General features: G+C 45.3%; 1 protein-coding gene across 2 annotated transcripts in view; it reads left to right on the top strand.

Annotated features, from left to right (window-relative positions):
* KREMEN1 (kringle containing transmembrane protein 1) overlaps window positions 1-22,251 on the top strand; it is a 60,058-nt gene that overhangs the window by 22,624 nt on the left and 15,183 nt on the right. For both annotated transcript variants that reach the window (XM_080920864.1, XM_080920863.1), the window contains exons 3-4: window positions 1,071-1,162; window positions 20,251-20,375. In XM_080920864.1, the coding sequence (XP_080776990.1) occupies window positions 1,071-1,162; window positions 20,251-20,375 (217 nt within the window). The remainder of the gene's footprint in view (window positions 1-1,070; window positions 1,163-20,250; window positions 20,376-22,251) is intronic.

The following is a 22,251-nucleotide window of genomic DNA, read 5'->3' as shown; positions in this document are numbered from 1 at the left end:
TTAAGCCGGATGTGGTGGCACATACTTTAATCCGGGCACTCAGGTGTAAAAGAATTAAATCTGTTTTTCCTCCTAGTTCCTGTTTCTGGAATGATGACTCTGAGACCAACTACTTATTAATAAATGCCTAATCTATAAGCTTCAGTTCATTCCCTGACTATTTAACCCATTCCAAACACTTTCTGTCCTCCACATGATTATTACCTCTCTCTCAGTCCTGGTCCACTTTTTCCTTTGTGTCTCCTTCAGTGTCTCTCACAGTGTCTCTCAGCATCTTTCTCGAGTCTTCTTTACTTCTCTCACTATTTCCCAGAATCATCTTCCTCCTGACAGTGTCCTCTGTCCTATTTCTTGCCTCAGCTCATTGGCCATTGGCTTTTTTAATGACCCATGATGCTCATAAGAGAGTCTTTTTTTTTTTAAGATTTATTTATTTTATTTTATTTTATCTGATTATATTGTGGCTCCTAAGACACACCAAGGAGGGCATCAGATCTCATTACTGATGATTGTGAGCCACCATGTGGTTGCTGGGATTTAAACTCGGGACCTCTGGAAGAACAGTCAGTGCTCTTAACCACTGAGCCATCTCTCCAGCCTGAGAGTCTCTCTATACTACACTCAGGAGGCAGAGGCAGACAGAGGCCAGCCTGGTCTACATAATGAGTTCCAGGACAGCCAGGACTACACAGAAAAACACTGTTTCAAATAACAAAAAAGCAACCAAAAAATTTTTTTTGAGATTACATCCTTCCCTAAATATACCTTTTCCAAACTTAGGAGGGTTGTACCATCTGTAGTTTTATTGTGTAGTTTGTTTGCTTTCTTGAATCAGGGTCTTGCTGGGTAGCCCAAGCTGGCCTAGAGCTTGTAGCAAGCCTTAGCTTCTTGGGTGCTGGGGTTACAAGTCTGAGCCACTGTGGCCAGATCATGTTTTCCTTCCTGATTAGAGAAGACATGGAGATATACACCAGTTACTAGAAATGGCAGGGAACTCGGTGTGTGAAACTGAATGGGCTCGGTGACTCGAAACACAAGCAGTGTCATCAACGTGTCCTTATTCCCAACAGAAATCCAGACGGAGACGTGAGCCCTTGGTGCTACGTGGCCGAGCATGAGGATGGTGTCTACTGGAAGTACTGTGAAATTCCTGCCTGCCAGAGTAAGGCTCGCCTACCCTCTGACCTTGGGGCCTGAGTACTGAGCGCCTGGGCTGTAGGCTTCTACTATTTTATTGAGGTTCTTAAGAATTAGAAACACCCAGTCCCATGACACCATATTTAGTCAGGAGGCAGGCAGATCTCTGTGAGTTCGAGGCCAGCCTGGTCTACAGAGTTAGTTCCAGGACAGCCAAGGTACACAGAGAAACGCTGTCTCAAAAAACAAAAATAAATAAATAAAAGAAAATTTCCCATATTTGGTATTATTTGGCCTCAGTGTCTCTGGAAAACAATAGTAAATAGCTGGCTAAATACCACCACAGCTCTTTAATTACTGTGCTGTAATTCACAGTGTCTATTGTGTTTTTAATGATGGTTCAGGACTCAGTCTCTTCAGCTCTTTGTGTTTATGTATGTGTGTATTCATATGTAGGAGGCCATGTGCATGTACATGTGCATGTACATGCTTGTGTAAGGGGAAGCCAGAGGTCAACCTTGGATGTTGTTCCTCAGGAGCCATCCACCTTGTCTGAGACGGTCTCTAACTGGAACCTGGGACTGATGGGTTTGGCAAAGCTGTCTGGGCACAGCCACAGAGACCTTCCTGTCTCCACTCCCTGTTCTTAGCCCTGGGATTCTAGACCTGTGTCACCAGGCCTGGCCTTTTACATGGGTGCTGGAGACCAAGCTCTGGTCCTTGGGGTTGTATGGCAAGCACTTTACCCACTAAGCCATTTCCCTGGGCCCTTCTTTAGCTTCTGGTAAAGACCCATTTCATTCTTTCTTCTGCTCATTGTTAAGTTCCCAACATAAAGGCAGAAGGACATCCAGATTCTTAGGAAGCGCTGCGTGGTGAGTGAATCTCCTGAGGTGTTTGGGGCTTTGTTGTTCTTTTGTCTGTTTTCCTCTAGGCTGGCATGGTGGCACAGGCTGCCTCTTCCTGAGGCAGGAAGAGGTTGAATTCCAGCCCAGTTTACATGGTAAAATCTTGTCTCAAAATAAAAATGTAAAATAGTAGTTGGAGAGCACTTGCTGCTCCTGGAGAGGACCTGAATTCTGTCCCCAGCACCCCACCAGGTGACTCACAACCACCAGTAGCTCCAGCTTCAGGAGACCCAGAGATCTTTTGCACAGGGAAGTGCACAAACCCTTGCCAGGCAGCAGTGACACACACCTTTAATTCCAGCACCCGGGAGGCAGAGGCAGGAGGATCTCTGTGGATTCTAAGCCAGCCAGGACTACAAAGAGGAACCCTGTTTTGAAACCCACTCCTAACTCCTTGCCCCCACAAAAAAGGTGCATATACCCAAAGGCACATATACACATAACTTAAAAATAAAGTAAACCTTTGGGGGGGTGGTTTTTCTGTTTTGCTTTGCTTTGTCTTGTTTTTGTTGAGACAGAGTCTCACTATGTAGTTCTAGCTGCCCTGGAACTCTGTATATAGACCAGACCGGCCTCAAACTCACACAGATTCACCTGCCTCTGCCTCTCCCCAGCCTCTAGCTGATTTTCTCCCTCATTATAAGCCTGCTTCTTGTCTTCCTTGTCCTCAGCTAAGGAAGCTTGTTTGTGCTGTGGAGGTCTTTCTGGATCCCGCTCCCGGGGGAGGAGAGGCAGGGCCAGCCCCATGGGCTCACTGCTCTTCCTGTCCCCACCCCGCCAACCTGAGGAAACGGTAAAGTCCAGAAGAATGGGCTCTTTGCTCAGCCTGCTCAGCCAGATTCTTAAAATGATAAAACTTGTCATTTGGCAGTAGCTGTGTAAAGAGGGCAGAGAGGAAAGCAGATATCCCTCGGCCCATTTGTTCCTCACAAAGATGGCCTTTTCCTCTCCGTCTGTGCCATTCTCAGGAAGGACAACAGGGTATTTCAATCTGGGCACTTTCATTTGGAAAGATAATGTTCAGCCCACATTTGTAAAGCGTAATTCAGGTCAGTAGGAGCTGATTCATGTAGTCATTGAAACTAGATTTGAGAAGAGAAAATTGTGGCAAAATAGTATACCAACTAGTGTATCTCTAACGTCCCCACAGTTGAAAAAGACAGAAAAGCAAACACCATTTCCATCCTTCTCGCCTTTTGACGGCCTTCTCAAATGCTCAGCGTAAGGAGGCTTGCAGATTGTAGAAGGGAACAGTGGTGCTGAGGAGGTGGGTGGAGGACGGGAGGGACCTGTTTGGTTCTTTGGGAAACCTTCCAGTTGACTCTGCTGTATGAATCCTCCTTGTCAAGGCAGAGCCCTGACTTCCAGTCTCTGCCGTGCTTGATTAACATGGCTGAGGAAAAGGCTGTATGTGCTGTAGCAGGAGACCCGATGAGTAGCCTGTGGATTTAACAGAGATACAGCTTGCCTCTAAGGCTACATTTGGCCTATTTCTGAATGTGGAGTCACTATTTTTATGAATAATGCCAGCCTCTATAAAACTTGCTTGTTCATGACCAGCACTGGGCTTGTCATTCAGGAAAAAGGCCAGTGACATGACCAAGTTCCTGGAAAGTTCATATCTGAATGTAACAGGCCCCACAGAGGCAGGGGATGTCTGGGGACAGAGCAGAACTGGTTGAATGGTGAGCCATTGTGTGAAGATCTGAATCTCTGCTCCTGGTGTGTTCTGAGCAGGCTGCGGCAGCCGGAAGTAAAGATGGAGTAGGGTTCAGAAGAAAACTCACACTGCTCAGCAGTGAGAGCTTGGATTAGAACTGCTAGAGGACAGTTCCTCAGAAGTCATTGGGTTTGCTTCCACCCCACCCCCACTAACAGCTTCTGCCAGTGTTTCTCAGAACCCCTAGTTCTTCAAGCTTCCATCTTTCACTTCTGTTAAATAATCATCCTTCTGTTTCATTGCTTTTGATGGCTAAGCTTGTACAGTCTCTAATACAACTTTTAATTTACTCTTTTACTTATGATTTTTATTTTCTTTTGAGATAGAGTTTGACTATGTATCCCAGGCTGGACTAGAATTCAAAACCCTCATGCCTCAGCCTTCTGGATTTTGGGATTACAGGCATATGCAACACTTCAAATTTAAGATTTTGGAAGTAAATAACATAATTTTTGAGTGGGGAAATGGTCTGAAATGATATTTAAAGGCAAATACAAGGACCAGAGACGCTCAGCAGATGAGGCATGAGGCATCTATGCACTGGTTGAGTGAGTTGACTAAGGTCTAAGGAGAGAGCTGACTCCACATGCTGACCTCTTAGCCTCCAGAAATAAATAAAATGCCACAGAACAAACTTTTAAACATTTTATTTTAATTATCTGTGTGAGGGCATGTGCAGGTACCCATGAAGACTAGAGGCACCATATCCCTCTGTGCCAGAGTTCTAAGTGGTTGTGAGCCACCTGATATGTGTGCAAGGACCGAACTCAGCATGTGCTCTTAACCACTGGGCCAAGTTTAAAAGTTAAATAAAGTTTTCTGTACAAAGTTCATTTGGGTCTAAGGCCCCAGGCATAAAAAATTTACCTTCATGTCATATCTGAGAGGTTTTTTTTTTTTTTAATCTACAAAAAAATGTTTACCTACAAATCTATCTATAAAAATTCATCTTTGATTTACGAGAAATTTGAAAGGTTGAATCTAGTGATATTAATAAGTTTCTATTCACTTTAGTAACTAAAATAGTGGGGTGGTGGTTTGCATTTCCCAGGCTATTCTCCATCCCTAAGATTAAGTTATCCGTGTCAGCTTCCTGAGTAGATGGAGCTGCTGATCAGAGATGATTTTGAGTCATTTTCTTCTTTATACCACATGATGGGTCTATGGGTCAAATTCCAGCATCACTGAACCAGCCTTGAAAATTCTTGTCTCCTCCTCCTCCTCCTCCTCCTCCTCACCCCCTCCTCCTCCTCCTCCTCCTCACCCCCTCCTCCTCCTCCTCCTCCTCACCCCCTCCTCCTCCTCCTCCTCCTCACCCCCTCCTCCTCCTCCTCCTCCTCACCCCCTCCTCCTCCTCCTCCTCCTCCTCCTCCTCACCCCCTCCTCCTCCTCCTCCTCCTCCTCCCCCCCCTCCTCCCCCCTCCCCCCCCTCTTTTATAAGACAAGTTCCTATGTACCTCTGGCTGGCCCAGAGCTCCCTATGTAGATCAGGCTGGCCTTGAACTCACAGAGATCTACCTGCCTCTGCCTCCCAAATGCTGATGGTCTGTGCCACCATGCCTGGCTACATTCTTTTTTTAAGTAAAGATTCACACCTTGTAAGATCTTAAATGTTTAAAATACGTATACTATTCAGAATACCTGGACTGAAATATGTAGCTAGAGATGCGCGTGAGGCCTCTCTCCCGTGTCCACCAAGCAGTGTCTCTAACTGCTGGAGAACTTTCCATTAGCTTGTCAGTGCCTGAATTTGTTGTTAAAGTTTGTCATCAAGGCTTTAATTAAGTTTATTATGACCCTTAATTATTACTTAAAGTTATGAAAACTATTCATTATTGAAGTAGTTATTAAAATTAATTATTAAAGTTTAAAATTATAAGAACTTTAGGAGCCAGCAAAATGGCTCAGTACATAAGGTTGCTGTCAGCAAAGCCTGATGACCTGAGTTTGGTCCTTAGTAGTCACATAGTTAAGGACAAAACCAGCTCCTGCCACTTGTCCTATGGCCCCACACTTGCTATGGCCTGCTAGTCTACATGCATGTGTGCACACACAAATAAGTGTAATAAAGTCACAAGAACTTTCATAGCTGTTAGCTGTAATAAGTGGATTTTCTTTCTTCCCTTTTTATTTGTTCGATGCTGGAGGCGGAACCCGGGCCCTTGGCACATGCCAGGAGAGTGCACTACAACTCAGTTACACTCCCAGCCCAATTTCTTAGGCTCTGACTACACGTAAGAGCTTGTTCCCAGGTGTGGTCTGTAGTCAGTGGAAGCCTGCAGTTTAAGATAGGAGAGTGCTACATGAACAGGTGGGCATGCACACATACCCTGTAGAATGAGGTTGACAGACATCGTAAACACGGGAGAGGGCATGTGCCGGGGATGGGAGGAGGTTGGCTCATTGCTTATCAGTCGGGCTGTAAGTAGCTAGGCTGTTCTTACTGACCTGACCTCCTGTCAGCAGTTCTCAACCTGTGGGTGTCCACCCCTCGGGGTTAGGACAACCTTTTCACAGGGGTTGCCTAAGACGATCTGAAAACACAGATATTTACATTACAATCCATAAGAGTTCAAAATGACAGTTGCAAATTACCAGTGAAAGTAATTTTCTGGTTGGGGGTCACCACAAATGAGGAATTATATTAAAGGATCACAGCATCAGGAAGGGTGAGAACCACTGCTCTAGATGTTAGAGTTGAGAGATGGCCCAGTGGCTAAGAACACTGGCTACTCTTGCAGAGGACCCAAGTTTGATTCCCAGGATTCTCATGGAGCTTTACAACCATCTGTAACTCTAATCCCAAGAGGTGTGCCGTCTTCTTCTGGCCTCCATAGTGACCAGTCATACACATGGTACATAGAAAAAACACCCATATGCATTAAATTAATTAGCTAGTTAGTTAAAATGGAGCTGAGTGACACACCTCCTCTGAAACCATAAAACTGTAAGAACAGGTGTGGTGGTGGCACACACCATTAATCCCAGCTCTTGGGAGGCAGAAGCAGGTGGAACTCTGAGTTCAAAGGGAGCCTCATCTGTATATCAGGTTAGTTCCAGCTCAACCATGGCTACACAGATCTTCTCAAGAAAGGGGGAAGAGGAGGAGGAGTGGCTTACCAGCTTTGATCTGAGTAGTCCAGTGATGGCTATCTCCCAACAGAAAGATGGTGGATGTGGAAGTTGTTCAGTCTGTGAGACTGGATGTCTCAGCATTGGCAATCTGGTTGGAGTCTTGGGGAAGTCTAGAGAGCTGCCATTTTTCAGTCTACTCTGGAATTGCAGAGAAATGGGTTCTAACACCAGTGAAGGGGTATCTTAGGAGCAGGACAGGGAAACTGGCCAGCAAGAGTCGGGCGAGCAGGTAAAACGCAAAAGCTTCCTTCCTCTGTGTCCTTTTAGGTGGACTTAGATTTGGTCTTTCTCCTCAAATAATTCAACCAAAAAAAAAAAAAAAAAAAAAAAAAAAACCCTGACACATACCCCTAGCTACTTGGATTTTAGTTTATTACCGATGTCATCATGGACAACAAAGATTAGCTGTCACACCAGCTCCGGTTCCTTTTAACTAAGTGGTACTCTGCTTAATCTTGTCTTCCCTTAGCTCTTGTTTATTTTTGCTCGAAAAAAAGCTTTCAATTGTGATCTCTTATAAAATTGTGATCCTCAAAGCTTCAGGAAGGACAGTTTCTACTGTAGAATGTGTGATGGTGGCATGTCTGTCGCTGGTGTCAGCACTGGTCTCCATATTGTTCAGCTGTCACTGGGTGCCTGGCTGAACCACAAGCATGATCTCTTGCAGACTTGGTAGCAGCTGCTGACTCATCTGGTCCTCCCTCTCCCACTCTTTAGTAAGAAAATTGAGACTAGTGGTTCTTCTACATCCTGGGTCAAATAGGGTTTGGATCCAGGACTCCAAGGCAAGAGTAGTCCCTTTTCCTTCTGCTCCTTATAAGCAGCCTTATATCCCATTTTCTTGAAAACTGGTGCTTTAGGGTAGATCTGAGCTACTGTTGAGGGGTGTGTGTGTGTGTGTGTGTGTGTGTGTGTGTGTGTGAGAGAGAGAGAGAGAGAGAGAGAGAGAGAGAGAGAATTAAGATCAAAGTTTAAATAGTATAGGGAAGTAATAAAATTCCCTTTTTGATGTCATGGAAATGAAGGGACTGACTGAATGATCACAGGTAGCAGGTATGCAGCTCATGCTGCTAGCTAGCTCTGAGTTGTTTTCTTTTCTCTGGGTTTGGGAAATCCCAAGCTCCTAGAGCAGAGCAGGCTGCTACGATCCTCAGGAAACCTTTGCTGCACAACACAGCTGCACTGATGCTGGGCTGGCACTGTGGGTGTTCTCTGCCCAGCTGTTATTACCTAAGAGCTGACTCCGGGGCTTGGACCCTCTACACAGAACACTAAGCCAGCCTTTTCTAGGCCTTGGGTCTTCCCCAGCTTCAGGCTCCACTGCTGTTGCTGAAGTTCATCTCAAAGACAGAGCACATTGCCTCTTACAGCCAAAAAGAAGCTTCCTGCCTTCCTCGGTAGCCAAAGCAGTGGTGGAGGCAACATGAATACCACAGGTCTGCAGCACCTCTCTGTCCGCCATCTTGACTGCTTAGCATTTTTATTCGTGTGTACCTGTTTAGACTATCCATGTTGGCATTGTCAGAATCCAGTTTTAATATCATTTGTTCTTGCTTTCTGTGGCAAGTTTTGTCAGCTGAAGCTGTTGGATGACAGGGGCTGGGACCACTCTGAAATTCCTAAGTATCTCCTGAGAGCAGGGTCTCCAGGATTTCACAGGATGTTCTGCTTATATGGGGCTCACCCTCTGCTGGGATCCGTGTGCATCTGTGGAAGGTCGCTGGTGGAAGTGAGGAGAGACTGCCAAAAGAACAGAGTGCTTCAAGCCTCCCACCCAGTGAGGTGACATCTCTTCCTGTGTGACACATGAATAATGGGAAGTATTGGGCCTCAGCGGCCTCAGCCAAGGCGCACAGCATCACCCCTTCAGTGGCTTTAGGGAGGCTAGCTCTCTCTCCTCTGGGCTTTCTCCGCTCATTGGTGCCTTCTCAGGCTATTTTGAAGATCAATAAAATGCATACAACCTCAAGTTTAGGACTTAGGTAATAATAGGCTAATGAAACTGTCACCAGCTGTTGTGTGGGTGTGCTTTCCCCAGGGAATGGACTGCCCCTGGCACTCTCCTGCCATGTGGTTTCCAGAATGTTCCTTTTTGTTTCTGTCTGCCCTTATCCTCCTAAGCATGGGGATGAGCATGGTGCCTCTGCCGCACTAGCTGTTCAGCAGCCATGGCACTGGCTTTTGTACTCAAGGGTACAAAAGGGCCACGTTGGTAGTTTTTTGTGTTTGTTTTTGTCTTGTTTTGAGACAGGGTCTCATTGTGGTCTAGCTGGTCTATCTAGAACTCATTGTGTTCACTAGGCTGGTCTCGAACTCATACAATCCACCCACTTCTGCCTCCAGTGTGCTCGGATAGGGTGTGTGCTATCACCATGTTTGGTCTTACAGTGCAGTTTTAGGGACTCGGGTCTGGTATGGATTCAAGCTTTGGTTTTTGCAACTTATGTTCTTTAGATCACCATGAAAACCTGCCGGCCTCAAGGGCTGTAGCTGTAGTTTGAGTGGTATGCTGCAGCATTTGCCTAGAATCCCTGAGGCCCCAGGTTTAATAATTCCTAGTACTGTTAAAAATAAGCAAACAAAAAGCAACTGGAGACTATGTGAACCAAATGAGCATTTTCTTCAGTCACAGACATTCTAAGCACAATTGTGCAACGTGTGCTAATAATGTAAGGGGAGACCATGGTACACAAGATGGCTCAATGGGTGAAGGCATGCTGTAACCTGGGTTCCTGCAACCTCAGGAGCACACAGGATGGAAGGAAAGAACCCATGTATCCTCTGAGACACACACACTGTGGCTCACATGTGCCTCCACATGCAGACAAAAATAAGTAAACAAAGAAGCAATTCATAATTTTTTAATTGTGTGTAATTCTGGATAGCATGAATTCTCTTAGTTAGGTTTTTTTTTTTTTTTTTTTTTTTTGTTGCTGTGAAGAGACACCATGACCACAGCAACTCTTATAAAACAAAACATTTAATGGGGCTGGCTTACAGTTTCAGAGGTTCAGTCCAATATCGTCATGGCATGAAGCATGGTTGGCATGCAGACAGACATGATGCTGGAGAAGGAACTGAGAGTCCTACATCTGGGTCAGTGGGCAGCAGATGGAGACTTTGTACCTCACTAGGCCTAGCCTGAGCATAGGAGACCTCAAGGCCCTCCCCCACGGTACTCATCTCCAATAGGCCTCACCTTCTAATAGGCACTCCCTATAGACCTAGCATTCAAACACGTGAATCTGTGGGCACCATTCCTATTCAAACCACCACAATGATGGTATTTAGTGCTCACCATTAGTCCCATCAGAGATGGCACCTTTTGTATTCAAGTGATAGTCATTCATTCCTTCATCCGTTCATTCATTCATACCAAGGAGAAGCCCTAAAAGACTTTCTTTAATGCAATAGGAGGACATTCTCTAGTCAAAGTCTTTAGGGCAAAACCCTGGACTGTAACTGCTAGGCTTAGTCACTTTCCTGAGCATGCCAAAACTTGGCCACTGTCGCATGAGCTTGAGGCCTAAGTAGTCCCAGTCCTGCAAAGTGGTCCAAAGAGTCCTTGTCTCTTGAAGGGACAAGGTGGCTCTAAGTAATGACCACTTCTGCTGCAAGATGCATCTGCCTACAACTCAACCGTCTGTGGACAATTATCCACCTTGGACTCATGTACAGATTCAAGGCAATCGATGACTTATCTCCATGCCTCAGCCAAAGTGGAAAGGAAGGGTGACGTAGATGAATGTAGAAACATCACTGCCATCCTGCTCTTGGCCTTGTAGTTCCCAGTGAGGAGTCAGTGCTTTTGAGCAGAAGTACCTACTGGGCACTTATCTGACTCTCAGTAAACACGGCTCTCGCCTGTCCATAGTCTGGGAACACAGACTGAGTTTGTCACATACGAGGCTCCAGTGTGGTAAGTTTCATGAAGTTTCCGTGGTGACAGGAAGTGTAAAGTCTCCATCAGGACAGGTTTCGAGTATTGGTAGAAATACTAGAGAGGTGGGTCAGAGCCAAACAGGGAAATCTTCTCTGTAGGTCTCATCTAATAACATTCTTAGCCTTTGGGTTCATGGGAGATCTGTTAAATCAACACATCCCAAAATGTTTCTTGTGATAATTACAAGAATGCTAGGTGAGGCACTGGGATGGACTCCGAGGGTACTGAGGAAGCTAAAAGTATTCCAAGACAGTCTGATTCCTGATCTGCCACATTCCTTCTCCCCACAGTCACAAAGTTCTAATCAATCAGCCTCGCAGGATCTCGGGTGTGGCTCTTTTCTTGGAACTAGAGTTCACAGTCTTCAGCTTAATAAAGGCAGGAAGATGTATGCTGGGGTTTTAACATTTTCTTCATATGTAGTGGGGATGAATCTTCTATCTATGTACAAGGCATCTGTGTGAGGAAGAGAAGTCAGTGCCATTTTTGGGGCCACACATCATACTGCACGAGGGTGAGCCATGGTGTGTAAAAAGGGCTGAGTCTGGATGGGGAAGGCACTGAGTCCGTGTGTGCTTCTATAGGAAGGAAACCCAGCTTCTGTATGGTGCTATTTGTGGTGTCTGGCATCCACTGGAGGACTTTGAAATGTATTCCTTACAGATAAGGGAGGGGATGACTGTAATTGCCATGAGTTTCAAAGCCTTGACTGTGATAAACAAGGGTTCCATTTGTGTGTTCTTTTTTTTCCCTAAGTGATGAAGCCTTCTCGTAAGAGGAAAAATGTATGACGAAGCCACAGGACTTTCAGTGGCCCTGAAAGTAAAGGAACTTGAGAACAAGTATCTGTTCTTAATGGACTTTCCCTCCCTGATTCTGGGAAGACCTAAGGGTGGGACACAGTCTGGAAATCCTGCATGACATCTTCTCTGGGAAGACAGAGCCACACTTTCCAGTCAGTTAAAGAGCACTCCCACAGGCTGACGCTGTCCCAGAGGCTTTTCTGTGGGTGCACAGAACCCTGAGGGACCATGTCTTTAACTACTCAGTCTTGGAAGGGGTGGTGGAGCATGGCTGTAATTATTACATCAGGAAACTGAGGCGGGGGGGGGGTAAGAGTTAGAGATCAACCCAGGCTACATACACACACACACACACACACACACACACATATATATATATAGCAAAGCCCTGGCAAACAAGAAAGGAAAAAAAGATAAGAATTCCATCTTGGGCTGAGGGATATAGTCAGTGTTACCTGCCAGTTGCCTCCAATGATGGGGAGGAGCTGCCTAAATCTGTCAGATAGTGTTGTGTGACTTCGTCTAGGCAATGTGAGCAAGCATCTGTTTGTTGAATTGAAGGCACCAATAGACTGAACCTTTAATGCATTGGAGTGGTTGAAGTTAATTACAGGAGCATGGGCTACTCAAAAGCAGCTGTAGGGCTGTGTCTCCCCTACTCCTCCATTCCTGCCCAGCACCTCCCTGACCCTGAGCAGCCAGGAGACTGTGCTGGATGTAGTCTTGAGTGAGCAGCTGGTGAACTTTACATCCTATGAGGGGATGCAGGAAACTGAGTGCCTTAGCTTGGCACGACCATGTAGCCTCGCTTTCTTCATCACAGTGACTGTAGCCAAGCTGCTTTTTAAGTGAGCGCAGCAGTCTCTCTTTCATAATTGCAATGGTCATATTTATATAAGACAGTCACCAGGCATTTGCATCCTAACTCTATCCTGCCTCTAAGGACTGCTTATGTGTCCCTATGCAATGCCCTTCACCTTCATGGTTCTTTGTCCAAAAGGAATAATGTCCTCTTTCCCACCTCCCTCCCCCAGGGATGGCACTTCATGTGAGATGACTTGGTGAAATGTTCTGTGCAGCACAGATGTAAGATGAATATTTTAATATCTGGAAAAACACATTTCTGAGGTAGCGGCTTTTGATGTTGTCTTTTAAATCGATGCTATTGTAATTTTCTATTACCCAGCAGGTTCTTCTTGTTTGTGTGGTGAACAGTGAAAGCCTTACTATGCAGACTGGTAATAACTCCTTGCTCAGCATATATGCCCAGCCTTGGGGTAGGTATTTACCCATGTCTCACAGGAACCCTCTGAGGCCCATATGGTTCCTCATTGCACTACTGATGCCCAGCACAGAATAGCTACAGTGTGAGGTGGGATGTGGCCCAGAGCTAGAGCAGAGCCTGCTCTACAAAGTAATTTCCAGGACAGCCAAGGCTACACAGTGAAACTCTGTCTCAAACAAACAACACAAATCTGAACTTTAATATCTAGTGCATTTTGGAAAGGTTTCCTTCCCTGGTGTATTTTTTTAAGTTGTCGAGTTGACCTGTATGAAACCAGTATGCTGTTTCCAGATAACAAGACAGCCATGGCTAGCTGTAAGCAGGAACTGCTCATTCTCAGTGGCCCGGGAGGGGCCGCGTGTACTCACTCACAATTTCAGCCCTTTATCCTTCCAAGTCGCAGAGTATCAGTAGGGATGTGGTAGGGTGGAAGATGATGCCCTGTGCGTACATCATCCTCCGTGGTTGTTTGGGAGAGAAACGGGGAACTGTGTGTAGAAACGCCACTTGCCATAGCAATGCACCACTTGGCCATTTAGCTCACTTTCCACTGGGGAAAGATGGGGAGGACAGTGACCCCTGTGACCCTGAGTGACCCCTGGGGAAAATGATGCTCAGACTGAACTCTTAAGTGGGGAAGAGTTTTCTATGCAGAGGGAATGCAAGAGGGAATGGCCAATCCAAAGGCCAGGGAGCAAGGTAAAGCTGGACACACACAAACACAATTCAGTTTGGCTACGGAGCAGAGACAGGGTGTGCTGCTGGGGTCTGAGGCACTTCTGGCAGCTCCTGCCCACATGGCATCCTGTGGCTTCACTGCTGTCTGTTTCTAACCCCGAGTGGCTTTACAGCTAATGCTGCCTGGAACAACCCCGCTGAGGTCTGAGACAGCTGTGTGTTATGCTGGGGCTTTTACTGTTCATGAAAATCTCCCTCCTTTTTTTCTTTTCGTTTTGTTTCTTTACCCAAGACAGGGTTTCTCTGTGTAGCCCTGGCTGTCCTGGAACTCACTCTGTAGACAGGCTGGCTGGCCTCAAACTCTCATTCATACCAAGTTTTTAAGCAATGGTTCTCAACCTTCCTAATGCTGCGACCCTTTAATACAGTTCCTCATGCTGTGGTGACCCCAACCATACAGTTATTTTCATTGCTACTCCATAACTGTAACTTTGCTACTGTTATGAATCATAATGCAGATATCTGATGTGCAGGATATCTGACATATGAGTCATGACCCACAGGCCGAGAATCACTGTTCTTACGGAAACCTAATGGTTTAATTATGAAAAACCAAAGCTTTCAATATTTCCATGCTGTCATTCCTAAGCATGTATCAAATTAATATGCCTTTGAATTATGTTAGAATGTTTGATTTTAAGAATGTTATTTGAGTTGCTGGTGTGAGTTTCATTTTTTTAAAATGTACTTATGATGCTAGAAGAGAGTTCAGTCCATAAAGTATTTGCCGTGCCAACATGGGGATCTGAGTTTGATCCCCAGAACCCGTGTAGAAATGGCACGGCAGCATCTCCTGTGATCCCAGCACTGGGGAAGCAAAGCCAGGCAGACTAGCCTACCTGACCTCTCCACTTCCTCCTCCTCCTCTTCCTCCTTCTCTTCCCTCTTTCCTTCTTTTCTGAGACAGGGTTTCTCAGTGTAGACCAGGCTGCCCTTGAACTCACAGAGATCCACCTGCCTCTGCCTCTCAAGTGCTGAGATCACAGGTGTGTGCTACCAACACCTGATGAGTTTTTTTTTTTTTGTTGTTGGTTTTTTTTGGGGGGGGTTGGGGTTTTTTGTTTTGTTTTGTTTTTGAGATAGGGTCCCTCAGTGGCCTGCAGCTTGATAATTAGGCAAGCTGGCTAGCCAGGAAACCTCAAGCATCCCCAGCACTGGGTGTGCATGGATATTTATGTGTGTTCTGGGGACCACACTCAGGTCCTGCTGACTTAGCCATCTCCCTAGTTTGCTGTTTTATGGACCTTCATACCCTGTGTCATATCAAAGGAGTTTTGGGAGTTTGTGAGAAAGGGGTTAGGAGAAGGGAAGAAAATGTTTAAGAAAGAGAGAAAGACTGTCAACATAGAGCCTCAATGCAGATGTAGACTGGGAAGTTTGTCAAGTTTAAAGCAAACTTGGAGGTGGGGCAAGGATGCTACCGTGAGGTCCAAGTGGATGAGAACAGCAGCAGAGAGCAGCCTGGTGCCTAAAGATCCCCTGTGTGGGATCAGTACCCCACTACCTCACGGGAACATAAGCCGCCTGGATTTGCTCACCAAATCTTTGTGAATAAAGCTTATAGGTTCCAGCTGTATCATTGAAATCTAAGGCCTTGCTTATGTCTGAACTTAGTATTTAAATGTATGCCTTGGGTTGTGTGCTGTCCAATACGTATCATGCGTACTAGAGCCAATGGAGGAGATGTGACAAAGTCAGAGGAATGACCAAGTTGTTCATGACCAAGTACGTCTCACTAAGAATCACTAACGCATGTTCTAGTCTCCACACGGAAGTTCTCTTTAACAAGCTCAGTTTGGATCGTGCACCCTGGATAGAGCTGCTTGGCTCTGCAGTTAAGCCCTAAACCTCAGACTTCCCCAGGCTGGCCTCCACTGAAGACTGGCCAGCTCCTACAAGGCCAGCTCCTTGTTTATGTTTGCTACTGTAGAGATTTGGTTTGTTTCTGAAAGACTCATTTTAAAGTTTGTATGGAGAGCCACGTTTGATACACTTGACTGGAACAGAAGCAAGACAACCTTATGTTGAGGATTGGATTGGCAGAGGGACTCCCTGCAGACATAAAATAAGCTGGTCAGACTGTTTAAGGAGGAAAGTTCCTATGTGTGTGTACACATACATGTATATGTTTTATATGCTCGAAAGACTGATGTGCAAATACAGCTCAATAAACTGGGTCACGCTCTTTCCAGTCTTAAAACAGAAAGGAAAATACTATCCCAGACTCTCTGGTCTCTTAGGTTAAGGTTTTAGCATAGGTTCTAGAAGAAACTATAGGATGTTTGGAAAAGGACTTTGCCTAATAATCCTGAGTTTTAAACATGGGTTTAGGGAGCTGGAGCAATGACCGCTCTTCCATAGGACCCAGGTTTAATTCCCAGCATCCATGGGGAAGCTCACAACTGTCTGTAACACTAGTTACAGGGAACCTGACACCCTCACACCAGTGCACATAAAAACAAAAACAAAACATAGACTGAATAGTAAATTTCTAAGAGACCAGTGTGTCCATGGCTCATTGTGAGTTAACGATAATGAGCAGATTTGGAGTGTTAGTGACCTACTGCTTTGAAACAGGTTACCCCAAATTTAGTGGCTTAAAGTGGTGCATTAATCGTCAATCTTCATACGTCCTGTGAGTGAGAAAATGTAGTCTGACTTAGTCTTGTGCATTGAAGCCTCTTATAAAGCTGCAGGCAAGCTGTTGCCAGGGCTGGAATGTCTTGTCTAAAGACAGGCGGGGAAAGGGCTGCTGTCCAGCTCACGGGGCTTTTAATAATATACAGTTCTATGTGTTATTGGCTGGCGCCCAGCACACCCTCAATACTTAGACATAGGCTTTGGACATGGCCTATTTGTATACTTATAATCCTTGAAAGCTTGATGCCTACCTAGGCTACATATTGATACCTTGTTTCAAAAAAAGCTGTGAACACATAGGTTGTGAATGCCCTTTAGGGACAAGGATCTATTTTAGGCAATGTTTCCTTTTTTTCTGTTCCACTGGAGATTGAAAGAGACAGGGTCTTACTATATAGCCCTAGCTGGCTTGGAATTTGCTATGTAAGCCAGGGTGGCCTTGAACTCACAGAGACCCACCAGTATCTGCCTCCTGAGTGCTGGAATTAAAGTGCTAAATGCTAAAAGTAGTATGTGATTTTTTTAAAACAAAATTTCCTCAGGCCCAAGCAGCATAAGAGACATAGTAAGCTGGAAGTTTATCTTATTCAGAGTCTGGAGTGGCCCCTCTTCCTGGCTCTTTGATGGTTTCTGATGAGTACTATACAGGGCCGAGAAAGAATGGGCTCCTCTCCTCTTCTTACCCTTTGTGGGAGCCCACACTTCCTGATTTCACCTAATCACTGCCTGGAGGCCTCACTCCAAGTCTATTCACACTGTCTATTTAGACTTCACTTATGAAAGGAAGGAAACAAATTTTTTCTATACATCCACTGACTTTATTGTGACACCAGATGGGTGAGTTTTTTTACAGCATCCAACCCTGCAACTCTACACATTAACAGGATGGATTACCATTCATGACTGGATACCCAGCATCAGAGCAGGGCGCTAAAGGCTCGGCAGCACAGGAACACACCCCGATTCAGATGCCAGTCACACGTTGTGAGACTCGAGACTTGTCTACAAAGTAGACTTCCACCTCAGGTGTGGTAATCTGCTGTAGTAACTCTCAGAATTTGAGGGACACATTTGCTGGTATATCAGAAAGAATAGGATAAGTTGGAGATGTTGAAAATGTCCAAGAGGATCTGAGCCCCAGAGTCATCTGTCCTTGTAAAATGTACCATTTCTCAGTCAGGATATGTTAATCATTCCAGTAACTCTCTGAGCTCCATCTCTAGGAGTTGTAAGAGGCTTCACCAGGTGGTCATATTCAAGTGCTGACTCCATCCCTAGCTCTTTTCTCTTCCCTGGAGGATGTGGAATGGGACTCAAGAGTTCCAAGTTACTAATTGTGACTTGGTCTTTCTGGTGTCCAGTCCCCACCATGAGGCTAACCAGAGGCCCACCATGAGGTGGCTCATTAGAAAGGAGTCATCCAGAGTCTTGAGGGTTGGGAAACTTGGTGGCAGGAAGTGGGTAGAGACCAAGTATATTTTTTATTACATCACCGTGTGTACAAACTTTCAGCCCGCAGACTCCAGCTCCCATGGTTAGTACCTGTACTTAGATTTCTCTTACCTCAGATACAGTTCTTTCAGGAGAACAAAAACGTACCATAAACACTGATCCTACTCTCAGATGCAGGCAAAATAATGACCCCCACAGATCGACTTTATAGTCTCAAGGCTACGAACGTGACCTTAAATGGCACTGGAGAGTTTGCAAGTGTGGGTGAAGGTTTGAGAAGGGGAGATTATCCTGGACTATACGTGTGAGTCCAGTGCATTTACAGGAAGGTATGAGTCAGAGGCCTGTGACAGGACAGTGGAAGCCAGGGAGGGAAGACGTGATGCGGGACTGGGGCGGTGTGGCCGTAACTGAGCAATGTGGCCGCTTCTCGGAACTCAAGTATGGCTCACCTCTGCTGACACCTTTGTTTTGGCCCTAAAACCTGTTTGGCTCTTCCAGCCTTTAGGAAAATGAAAGGTAACAAATACACTGGGAGACACTGGGAGTGTGGTCATTTGCTCATGCACTGTCACAACCAGTGTGACTTTATATGGACAGCTGAATAGTTCTCTTCTTTTGTTTGGTTTGTGTGTGTGTGTGCACACGTGTGCACATGCGAACCTCACTAGGAAGCCCTGGCTATCCTGGAACAATTCAACTTTGTATACCAGGCTGGCCTTAAATTCAGATTCTGAATGCCAGAGTGGAAGCTGTGCACCACCATGCCCAGCTGTAATTTTTTCTTTATGGTTGAATAAAACTCTGGTGTCATTATATCACATTTTCTAATACATTCATTTCTTGGTGGGCATTTAGGCTGATTCCACAGAAAACATGGATATATTCTATACTAAGCTGACTTAGGTTCCCTTGGGGTGTGGGGTGATTTTGTTTGTTTGTTTAATTTTTTAAAAGATTTATTTATTTCATGTATGTAAGTACACTGTCACTGTCTTCAGACACACCAGAAGAGGGCATCAGATCCCACTACAGATGGTTGTAAGCCAACATATGGTTGCTGGGAATTGAACTCAGGACCCCTGGAAGAGCAGTCAGTGCTCTTAACGGCTGAGCCACCTCTCCAGCCCCATTTTGTTTGGTTTTTTTTTTTAAAGATATTTTTATTTATGTATCTCTGTGTGTGCCTAAATGTATGTATGAATACCATGTGCATGTTTGATGTCTGCAGAAGCCAGAAGAGGGCATCTGGATCTCCTGGAATTGGAGTTACAGAAATATCTCGAGTCGAGCCACAGTTATAGCTGCTGAGAGTCCAACTTGTGTCCTCTAGGGAGGAGCCAGTGCTCTTAACCATACAGCCTTCTGTCCAGTCCCTTTGTTTGTTTGCTTTTTTGTTTATTTACTTTTTAAACAAATCTAAATGCGTGATGCAGCCCAGATTGGCCTCAAATTTGCCATTTTTGCTTTAACCTTAAGCCTTGGGGCTGTGTGTCTGTGCTTCCCACTCGAGCTCCTCGAGTTTAAACCTGATCGCTTCACTGTTCTTTGTGGGAGTAGGAGGGTGGGAGGGGGCAGCACATTCCACAGCATACATGTGAAGGCCAAAAAACAACTTTTAGGTGTTGGTTCTCTCTAACATGTGGGTTCCAGAGATCAAAGTGAATACCTTTAACCCATCAGACATTGCCGGCCCTCTGGTTTTTTGTTTTTTGTTTTTTAAACAGTCTAGGCCTTTTACTTTTTTGCACATTAAGCTGTGACTTTATAGGAACAGCTCCAGCAGCCCAGGCCCCTTCCCCTTAGGTCCCATGAAACCTGCTCCTCCAGTGAAGCTGGCCAATGCTGGGTTGAACACACAAGCCTTCTCCTTGGATCCTTTTTTTTCTGACAGGTTTTTCCGTCACCAGTTTCAGGAAACTGCCTTGACTCTTGGTACTTACATGTTCCATGTACACATTACTTCTCTTGGCAAGACCCTTGCCTTCACCTGCTTGTTTACAGTGATTCGTGTGCTGTGTGAGTGGTGTTAGAGACAACAGTATGGTCATCCCTTGGTGCCTACAGTATCACTTTTCTTGTAGATTTGCATGTGTGTAGCCAAAGGAACAACTCCATGTTTCCTACCCGGGTTCTTCTTCTCTTTCCCTCTGTCTGTCATTTCCGTGAACTGCTGCAAAGTGGGTGCTGAGGGACAAAAGCAAAGCCACCCTCTCTCTCTTAAGAGATAGTTCCTGATTCTCTTCAGTAGTAAATTCTACCGTTACGGATAAAGTAAACTGGGGACCTGCATGCCATACTTTCTTGCAGATGGTGCAGCATCTGGCAGAGCACAGTACCGGAGGCTCCGTTTTAGAGCTTCCTGTCCTTTGCCCGAGTTGTACCTCAGATGTAAACACTGGGAAGATCACACCTGGCACAAACTGCCTTTCCTTCTTAGTGTTTCCCAGCCAGATGTTGTGAAATTCTTTTGTTTTGTTTGTCTCTAGTGCCTGGAAACCTTGGCTGCTACAAGGATCATGGAAACCCACCTCCTCTCACGGGCACCAGCAAAACATCCAACAGGCTCACCATACAGACCTGCATCAGCTTCTGCCGGAGCCAGAGATTCAAGGTACCGGCTCTGTGGCGTACAGCTATAGAAAAGATAATCATAAATTAGAGCAGCCCACAGTCAAGTCACATGGGAAGAGTAGGCAGGGGAGTCGGAACGCAGCAGCATTCTGTGTAAAGATGGGCAGAGAGGTCCCTGGTAGCCTCTGCTTAGCCCTTGCCTGTTATGAGCAGGGATGTTAATGACACCTTAGAGTCAAACCAAGGCAGTGGTTCCCTTCCGTGGCAAACTGCCAAGCCGTACCTCTTTCCTACGTGTTCTTTTCTTCCTCTTCCTTTCTTTATCTGAAACATATTTCCCAGTCGCTAAGGTTCAGTAGTGCTATTTTGTATTAAATTAGACAGAAAAAGATCCCTCCCTCTCTCCTTTTGTTTTCCCTCTTTCCTTAACCAATCCAGTCTAAGCGCCATTAATTACGCCCACGAAAGAAGGGAACTCTGCTCATGTGAAGCAGCCGAATAAGCAAGGCAGTTGGGCCCCATGAGCGGGTGGTTGTTCACCTGTGCGGAGTTTGCACATACAATGGATGTTTCAGAGCCGGCACATTCTGGTTGCAGAAAAAGGGAAGTACTAGTGTGGAAGCCGGGGAAACTGAGGTGAAGTCCAGAGGTAGTGTTGGAGGGAGTGTGAGCTCCTGGCTCTGATTATAGACAGGGAGATAAAGATGTTATATAATTCTGCAGTGGCCATGCACATTCATCACTGTCCCTGCTACACTGATAATGAGAAGAATAGCCAGCACTCAGACCTCAGGTGTTCAAAACACAAGATGTATTCATGACATCTTGTGTCGGACAGAAACAGTACAGACTCATCAAATGGGTGAAGCCACCTTGAAAGGAGTCCCATGGCCTAAATCTGGCATGCTTTAAGCTTCAGATAATGATAGTGATAAATGCATTGTATTGACTCCCCCTCACAATGGTAAACAGGTGAGATGAACATTTCTGATGAGTGAATGGAAACTCGTAGGTGTAGAAGAACAGTGGAGTTGTTAACATATAGTAGCTCTCACAGTATGATTGACTCACAAAATAAATATCAGGGTCTGCAGATGGCTCAGAACAGCACTTACTGTTTCCCTAAACGTGTACCTAGACTAAAGAATCACCACAATGACTGGGTGTGGTGGTGCACATCTTTAATACCGCACTTGGGAGGCACAAGCAGGTGGATCTCTGAATTTCAGGCCGGGTCACCCTGATTATCTAGTGATTTATAGGCCTACCACAGCTACATAATGAGACCATGTTTCAAAATACAACAAAGTGTGTGTGTGTGTGTGTGTGTGTGTGTGTGTGTGTGTGTGTGTGTACAGGGTCTCTTACTCTGTCCAGGCTGACCTCTACCTCTAACTCTGGGTTTTCCTGCCTTCCCTGCCCAAGTGTTGGGGTTGGCGGCATGCACTGTAGAGCCTGGCTGTCATTAAAGGATCTGTTCTAAAGCTACCTACAGCTAATGCCCTCCTCAGTTGTGAGGCCCTAACTAATACCATGAGCAGACGGTAATCCCCCTCTCACCTCATTGGCCTGGAGGGTCTTGCTAAAGAAATAGTTTTTTAAAAGAGAAATAGGGTAAATAGATTGGAAAGCAAGAATTAAATTTTTATTTTATTTTTATAGAAGATTCGAAGGAACCTATGAAAAAGGGGTTAGAATCAGCAAATAAATTTAACAAGATTGTAGGCTATGAGGTCACATACAACAAGCTGTGTTTCCATATGCTAGCAGTGAGTAATTAATAATGTATGTGTCTAAACAGATAATTACAATATTTTACATCTCACTAGTGTGTCTGGGAGCTCAGTTGATACTCTCATGCAGTGTATTTCTGTAAACCCCTTCGTTCAAAAAGAAAATAGAAAAGAAAATCTTAG

Source organism: Micromys minutus, assembly GCF_963924665.1.
Source record: "Micromys minutus genome assembly, chromosome: 1".
NCBI lineage: Eukaryota > Metazoa > Chordata > Mammalia > Rodentia > Muridae > Micromys > Micromys minutus.
Note: the sequence above shows the minus strand (reverse complement) of the source record. Positions and strands in the feature narration are given on the sequence as shown.